At 34.7% G+C, this 9207-nt stretch overlaps 1 protein-coding gene across 1 annotated transcript in view; it reads left to right on the plus strand.

Annotated features, from left to right (window-relative positions):
• The window catches only part of CSMD1 (CUB and Sushi multiple domains 1), a 1057667-nt gene that overhangs the window by 768799 nt on the left and 279661 nt on the right, over positions 1-9207 (plus strand). Inside the window, exon 11 of the mRNA XM_005426386.3 lies at positions 6006-6109. Within this exon, the coding sequence (XP_005426443.2) occupies positions 6006-6109 (104 nt within the window). The remainder of the gene's footprint in view (positions 1-6005; positions 6110-9207) is intronic.

The raw sequence follows: 9207 nt of genomic DNA on the forward strand, positions 1-9207 counted from the left end.
TCTTCAATGTGTTGTCTGATACTGACAACATCTTTTGAAATTGCTTCTGTGTTATGTTGTTCTTTAAGTGAAACAGGTGCTCCAAACCTTGGCTTAAAGCTCTTGGAATCTGGCTCCATTCTTCTAAAAATTAAAAAAAAAATTAGGAATCTGAAAGACTATAGCAGCATTTCCATGTTTATGTCTATAGAAAAAATTGAATATTTATGTTACTTTTAATATTTACATAACAGCAGGGAGAAGATGCAAAGCAGGAAAATACTGTTACATTTGAAGGAAAATACTGTTACATTTGTCAATGAAATGGAATAACCTATTACAGTTGCAAACAGCTTTTATAAAAAGACTTTATAACTAACACATTTTCTTTTTATTTTTATTATTTTAAAATTTCTAATCATGGATGCCCAGGACTGTTTTATTTTCTGATTTTAATGTATGCTACTGTAGTTTTACTCAAGCAACAAATTGTCTCACTGTATTTTCTCATCTTTAAGAGATATTCCTTCAAGCAGGTCCTGGTTTTTTTTTTTTTCGTTTGTTTGTTTTGGGGTTTTTTTTGTGGGTTGGTTATTTGTTTGTTTTTGTGGTTTTGTTTCTTTTTTTTGTTTTCTTGGTTTGGGTTTGGTTTTTGTGGGGATATTTTGCTTGTTTATGTTGGTTTGTTTTGGGAGGTTTTGATTGTTTTTCTTTGGGTTTTTTGTTTGTTATTTTGGTTTTGAATTTTTTTGTTTGGGTTTTTTGTTTTGGGAGGTTTTGATTGTTTTTCTTCGGGTTTTTTGTTTGTTATTTTGGTTTTGAATTTTTTGTTTGGGTTTTTTGTTTGTTTTTTTTTTTGTTTGTTTCTTTTTTGGGGGATAAGATACACTTCTATTAGCATTGATGCTGTTTTGAAGTTGTTGACTTGCTCTGCTTGAAAATATAATAGATATCTTATGGGGAGTTTTCATTTCTTCTTGCACCTTAGAAAAAAATTCACTGCTCTTCCCTAATACTTTACTTTATGCATACATTTATAACATATATAAGTAATAGTAAAATAGATCTTTTTAGTAGTGACAAGAACATGCACACCTAGGTGTTCTGGAGATGTAGCACTGCTATGTGCCCTATTGCTTCCTCCAGACAGAATGTCCATACAGGCATTTCCTACAACCCTGGTGCTGTTTTTATCCATTCCTTGCAACAGCAATTATGCCAGCAGAAATATAAAGTATGGGACTATCTAGGATAAAGGAAAATGTTTCAAATTAAAAACTAATTATGGCAAATTCACTTGCAGATCTTTTGTATAGGTACCTCCTTAGGTGTCTCATATTTTTAAGCTTTTTCTTGTTTTCTGTTTTCACAGTCTATTTATCTAATAAGAAGTAATCATTCTGAATTGCTTATAAGGGAATTTTGTCTCATACCTTTCAGAAAGCAAATAGGATCATTCTTCTGTAAGAAGAATGTAACTGATCATCCAGGAATAAACATAGTATGTTTGGATGCATTTTTCATATTTCCAGTTTTTCTAAATGCAAATTAATTCTTTTCTTCATTTGATCTGTTCATATTAAGCATATGTAAATGGTGATGGTAAAATTAGTATTACTGGAATTTTTAATTGCAAAACAAAATTGAATCTGGATAAGCACCACAGAGCTGGTTTTTCCCTCTCTTCGTATATTAATCAATATCATTTAACCACACGTGTAGTATATGGTGGTATATTTTGATATTATTGAATCATCATAAGTTTTTCCTATGCTGTACTCATATCTATATCCATACAAAACTGTCTTATATTCTTCAATCTGACATCTAACAAATCTTAAAAATTCTTCTGACAATTCAAAGCTTTATCGACACACAAATTTTAATGAAATTCATATGGGTAAATATTTGTTTCACCTAGTCATCAAAACTCCCATATAGTCATTAGAAACAGTAATTCTAAGTGGTAGTTTGCTCCACCATAAGATAGGTGATATGGCTTGTGTCAGTCTCCCTTAGGGGTTTGGTAAAATTTTGGAGAAAATTATTCTGGGAATTATTGAAAAATGCCTGAAGGACAACACAGTCAATGGTCACAGTGAGCAGTTCTTCATGAGGGGAAAGTTCTTCATGTCCTTCTTGACATACTTAATTTCCTTTTATGACAGGGTAACCCACCTAGTTGATCAAGGGAACTCAGTTGTGATCTTTTTGGATTTCAGTAAATTTTTTAATACTGTGTCTCACAGGATCCTTCTGGACAAAATATCCAGAACTCAGCTGCATAAACACATCATGTGATGGATGAGCAACTGGCTCATGGTTTGGACACAAAGGGTGACAGTGACTGGGGTGACACCAGACTGTGAACCTGTTGCTAGTGGTGTTCCACAGGGCTCCATCCTCAGCCCAGTTCCCTCGCACATTGTCATAAATGAGTGGGATGCAGGACTGGAAGGAATACTGAGCAGGTTTGCAGATGATACAAAACTGGAAGGAGCTGTTGACGACCTCGAAGGCAGGGATGCCCTGCAAACATACCTCAATAAATTAGAGTACTGGATGATCACCAGCCATAGAAAGTTCGACTTGCCATAGGAAGGTCGAGTGCTGGATTCTATGCCTGGGATGGAGCAATCCTGATTGTATGTAGAGATGAGAAACTGGAATCAGAACTGTGGAAATGGACCTGGGGGACCTGGTCACAGAATCACAGAATGACTAGATTGGAAGAGACCTTCAAGATCATCAAGTCCAACGCATGCCCTAAACACCTTAACTAAACCATAGCACCAAGTGCCATACCCAGTTTTTTTTTTTTAATACATCCGGGGATGGTGACCCACCACCTCCCCAGGCAGGCCATTCCAATATTTTATCACTCTTTCTGTGAAAAACTTTTTCCTAAAATCCAGCCTATATTTCCCTTAGTGCAGCTTAAGACTGTGTCCTCTAGTTCTGTCAGTTGCTGCCTGGAGAAAGGGTCCAATCCCCACCTGACTACAGCCACCTTTCAGGGAGTTGTAGAGAGCCATAAGGTCACCTCTGAGTCTCCTTTTCTCCAGGCTGAGCAGCCCCAGCTTCCTCGGTGGTTCCTCACAGGGCTTGTGTTCCAAGTACCTCACAGCCTTGTTGCCTCCTCTGGATGCGCTCAAGTGTCTTAACGTCCTTCCCAAACTGAGGGGCCAGAACTGGACGCAGCAGTCAAGGTGTGGCCTCACCAGTGCCGAGTACAGGGGAAGGATGACCTCCCTGCTCCTGCTGGCCACACTATTCCTGATACAGGGCAATAGCAAGCTGAATATAAGTGAGCAGTGCCCTGCCAGCCTGGAGGGCCAGCCCTGTCCTGGGGGCATCAGGCCCAGCATTGCCAGCCAGGCAAGGGAGAGGATTGTCCCACTTTGCTCTGCACTGGGGCAGTCCCAGCTCGAGTGCTGGGGACAATTTTGGACACTACAATATTAAAAGGACATTAAACTTTGAGAGAGCATCCAAAGGAGGGCAGCAAAAGTGATGAAGGGCCTTGAGGGGAAGCTGTATGAGGAGCAGCTGAGGGCACTTGGTCTGTTCATCCTGGAGGAAACTGAGAGGAGACCTCACTGCAGTTACAGCTTCTTAGGAGGGGAGGCGGAGGGGCAGACACTGATCTCTTTTCTGTGGTGACCAGTGACAGGACCCAATGAAATGGCCTAAAGCTTTGTCAGGGGAGTTTTATGTTGGATATCAGGAAAAAGGTTCTTCACTCAGAATGTGGCTGGGCACTGGAACAGGCTCTGCAGGGAAGTGGTCACAGCATGAAGCCTCAGGCACATGGTGTGACTCTTGGGGCTGCCTTGTACAGGGCCAGGAACTGTACTCAATGACCTTTGTGGATCCTTTCCAGCTTAGGAAATGTTATGACAGAAAAGTGCCATTTTCTTTCCACTGACTGTGAAAAGAGCAATTATTAGACCGGGTGCTTACTGTTTACATGATAAAATTTAGTTCCTATGAGTCAGATTGAAGGAATTCAAGTTAGTTCTCTTAACCCTCAACCATTTGAAGTCTTTCCAAAAGATTTTATGTGTTAGCATAGAATAGCAATTATCATGGAAATGGAGATAACACGATTTTGTTTAATAGTGTGTAATATATCTTCACAACGTATCTCCCATAAAGGAATGTTTCTTGTCACATTTCCTATATGCTTAGCCAGAAGCTTAAAACTTTCATTTATGGTTTATATCCAATTACTCTTTTTCCTAACTTATTTTAGTATTAAAGAGGTGAACATTCATATTTGCTTTTAAATTGTTGTATAAAATAATTTGTGAGTCTAACCAAATGTATTATTTGGAGTAAAACCAAATGTATTATTTAAATAATACATTACCTTATATTTTCATGGAATATTCTATTAGGTTTTCTCCTCCATATGAAATAATAATTGTATTAAAAGTCTGGCAGTTTTTTTTTTTTTTTGTCAGGAAAAAACTCTCTTTTTGTGCTTCTACATAATTTTTGCTTCATTTTGGCTTTAATAGTCTTGATTTAATGAAGAAATTTTTCATGTTAACCACTGATATCTTCTAGGAATACTAGAAGGTACATCAGAAGATGAAAATGTATATTGTTCTATCTGAAGCATATTGCCTGAAAATCATATGATTATTGTAACAATGGACAACCAAGGCATGAGACCCCACTAGCGGGGCTTTAGGAAAGGCAGATCCAAGCTGATCTCCTTTTAGATGACTTCCCTAGTTGATGAGGGAAAGGCTGTGGATTTTCTCTGCCTGTAGGCTTTTCTTTGGGTTACAAACAAAAGCAACATAGTACAATGTAAATATCACCTAATCTAGTGGTGTAAGTTCCTCTCTACAGTTCATTGTACAAGACTTTTCCAATTCCAACACAGAAATGAGGTGGCCTGGCTTTCTTTTTTAATACTGAGAAAGTTTATGAGAAAGATGATGCTTTTATAGAGGGCTAAAATTTGATTGAGATGAATTCTGCCTTGATGATCACACAGCAATACATTTAAGTGGATGGAAAACATAGTTTTCCCATCTGTTTCTTCCAAAAATGGAGCATAATAAAGCTTGTGCTGAAAACTCAAATCTGACCCAAATGTTGTTTCTAACCACAAAACAGAAGAAAAATTAACTGCATCACATGCAATGGCTGATGTTGTCTGAGACCTTATCCAGGAATATCTCCAAAAGTTAGTATAAAGATAAAATTAATAATTTTGTGGAAAATCACTGACTGTCTGCACTATCGTGTCAAGTTGTTTGCAGAAACCTTTTGTATCAAATTACAGAAAGGTGCAATGTCCTGATATATGTGTATATATATATAAGCTTCAACTACTTGCCAATACTGAGCTCTGAAATTGCTTATCTTAGAATTGTTATTTTATAGAAACTAAGTCCATTTTTGTGCTTTATCTTAAAAAATTAAAGTTTTGTAAATAACTTTTCAAAGAACTCTGAGAGGTACATTTGTAATTTTCTTGGCAATTCATGACTAGACATTATGTGGAATCACAGTTTAATGTTAGCAATTTATGCAAGGAAATTCATGCTTTTGAATTTCTGTGAACCAGCCTCCTCCATCTTTTTATGAATTGGTAGTTCATATGTTCTACCTTGTTATTGTATAATCTAAGAGATAAGAATGTTTTAATATACTTCCAATACTAGCTCTACAATTTTTATATAGTTCAAAATATATACACATACAATATATATAGAGTTAGAAAAAGAAAATAGATTTCTTACTCCAGTAATGAACAATTATCACCAGTTAGTGGTGTCTGGCATCTTTGTATTTTAGTGTGTGATACTTCTGAAGCATTATGGCAGTGACTTGCTCCTCAGTATGAGAAAATACAGAATTTTCCACACTTGTGCTCTTTCTAGGTATATTTAAAAAATAATTATTACATCATTATTTGATTTATAGTAGGCAAATAATTCAAAAATTGAACAGGTTAGATAACATGTGGGAATGTTTGAAGTAACTGAGTTATTTAATTTTAATAGGTCATAAAGCTTGCTTTTGAAGAGTTTGAACTGGAAAGAGGCTATGATACTCTTACTGTTGGAGATGCTGGGAAAGTTGGTGATACCAGAACAGTGTTGTATGTGTAAGTATACAACTTCCAAAATTTTTCTTGGAAATTTGCTGTCATGTTGTTTCTTCCAGGCCAGGATATATCTACTTAAATTTGCAATTTTAATATATAGAACTTGATAATTAATGTAAACTTAAAATTCAAGTACTATCAATGAAGATTTTTCATTACAAAGTTTGCTCCAAATAAAGATGCTACTATAATTAGTAGCTTCTTTATAGGCTTTAACATTAGGGATTAAAAACTGCAAATTGAATTTTTTAAAATAAAAAATAATGCTTCCTTTAAAAAAACAACTACCCGTATAACTGTAATTGTATTCACAAGCAATTAGGGGAATTAAAAAAATAAAAGGTTTGGATTTCAGTGAACAGAAGATACAACTTGTGTAAAAAAATAAGGCATTGATTGATTTAAAAATTTGGATATTCAAAATTGGATTTATGTATAAAGTTTTAATGAAAGGACATAGTCCACTTTTCAGTAAATTTAAATATCCTTTAAGGAATAATATAATATAATGTCATATATTGATGGTGTGGGAATTTAGATAAATCTGAAGGAAAATTCCAGACTAGATAGCTACTCTTAATATACAGCTGTTCAGTACTGTCTGGACTAATGGAAATAATAGAACCCCATACAGATTAATTAATCTCACCTACCTTAACCATCTCATTTTTGTTGCATATGCTAATTTTTTCTTACTGAATAATGAGATCTTGTGGTTAACAAGGTATTTTGGCTGCCACTTTTAGAGGGTTAAGATATCATGTGAATCCTGGTCACCAAACACAGACCAAAATCACAGATTTGATAAATTATCAATGACTAAATAAGAGAAATTAGCAGCAATTATGCCATAATAACATTACTGTCTTTGTCCAACATATAAAAATCTGTTGGATAAAGATAGTATTGAACACATTTGAGAAAATGAATCCATTATAGTTTTATATTTTGAGAGGGTTTTAATCCATAAAAATAATTGCCATTTAGTTACCTTTACTTAATTATAGCAAATGAGTGCTCTTAACACCCATACATTCTATTTTAAATAAACTAGAATGCATTTGCCAGGAGAGATCTGAGGACAATATTTCCATTATATGTATTGGCTTATGAATATAGGAATTTATTGATTGTTAATATGTGAACTGTCATATCAAAGTTCTTAGAAAACGCCTAGTTCATTTTGGCTTAAAAGTATGATGAAGAAATATTGAATTATTTGCTCAAAGGTGGTTTTCTCGGTTTGCAATACCAAGTATCTGCTACTGAGTAAATTGAATTCTATATTCGGAGTATCTGAAAAAGGAAAAAGAAAAAAAAATTAAAGCAGACAAGGAAACTCCCTGCTTTGAAGGCTTGCACATTATACTAACAAGAAAAACATGAACTGGGAATGGATTTCCACACCTAAGTTTATTTTTTCTTGTCTTTTGCAGACCAGTTGTATAATGCAACAGTCCTTCTGATGAGATTGAGCTAATTACTTGTAACTATGACAAAAGGGTTTGCATATTTTTTTCTTTTTGAATTGGGATACATTTTTCCTCATAGAGATTGCAAAACTCCTTAAGAGTCAAATCTTTAAGTAGGAAATTTGCTATCCTAAACTGTTAATTGTTTTCTACACTGTGCATACTTCATTTGTCAAAACTTGCCAAAATTATATCAAAATAAAACTAGGTGTCAATTTTCTTTTTTTACCTTTCCATTTGAAGCCATTTAGCCTGTGACTACCTAGTTCACATCTGTTTTCCATGACTATGCAAAAAATAAAAATAGAAATTAAAAATATTATTTTCTCATATTAATTGCTATTTAATAAGCAGGACTCCATAATAACATCACCTCCTATAACTTTTTTTAGCTTTAATAACTTTTTAAAAATTCTGTAGCAGACATCCACTTCTAAATCCATCACTGGAATTTCTAGAACTAGTACAATGGTCCCACTAGAGACACACTTTAATTCTAACCATTTCTTTAATATTTTTTTTTTACTAAAATAGCACCTGTTTTATCCATATTATTCCACAGCCCATCCTGTAGGATTATGGTAGAGTGTTTGTCCTACCATATTTACTGTAAATTGCATGTTTAATGAGAGTGAAATGTATGCAAATAAATTTAGCTGCCTTTTTGGTAGTAAAATTAGCATTACACTGAAAATCATTTGAGAAATGAAATTATTAATAACTGAAATACACTCAAATACAGGAAGGCCCAAGGACAAAACTGTAGTCTCATGATAATTAATAATGAATCTGAATTTCTATTGAGACAGTATTCTTGAAGTTACTAAACACTGGATTGCACCATGCATTATGAAATATGTTATACTTAAACAGCATCACAGATATGTGCCATTTCACTTGCTGTTCAGGAGAGTCTTCTGTAAATGCAAAGTAATATCTCTCATAAAACACTAGGTCCACTTGTAGATATATTATCATAAGAAAATTCATAACTAAATGTCAGAGTGATTTTCTTATCAAAAAATTTTTATTAGTTGGTTGTAATAACATCTGTTACATTTAATGAGCTTTGAGCAGCACCTTGCAGTTTCTTATTCATCCCAGGAGAATGAAGCAGCTTACAGCAAAGACTTTTCTGGCTAGATTTAATTTCTAAATTTCTCAGGGCATCTTAAAGAAATAATACAGCTTTTCTTACACTCTTCAAGTTTCTATTGGCAGACAAAATGCCCGAATTTCTGCAGAAATTATGCAGAATATCTCTGTAGAATCTCATGCATTTGATTCTAAAACTTTGTAGCTTTTCTGATTTAGTTGCAGATAGTCTGATCTTGAGATGATTGCAGACTGGGAAAAACTCGGAGTCAGTAACAGCGTGTGTTGGTAAACAGATCTGCATTCCCTAAACATTTGATCTGTTTTATCTTCTATCCTAGTTGAAGGAGGTAGTCCTATATATGGAGGCATTCTCAAGGAACAAAACCAAACAGAAACAACAACAAAACCACCAAACAAAACAAAACACCAGACAGAAACTATCACCACCACCACCACAGAAATGACTCTGCATTTTATTGATTTCTGCTTTTGGCAGAAGCTTTTGGCTTCTTTTTCCTTTGGGGGGGG

The sequence above is a fragment of the Geospiza fortis genome, unplaced genomic scaffold (genome assembly GCF_000277835.1).
Source record: "Geospiza fortis unplaced genomic scaffold, GeoFor_1.0 scaffold56, whole genome shotgun sequence".
Classification (NCBI taxonomy): Eukaryota; Metazoa; Chordata; class Aves; order Passeriformes; family Thraupidae; genus Geospiza; species Geospiza fortis.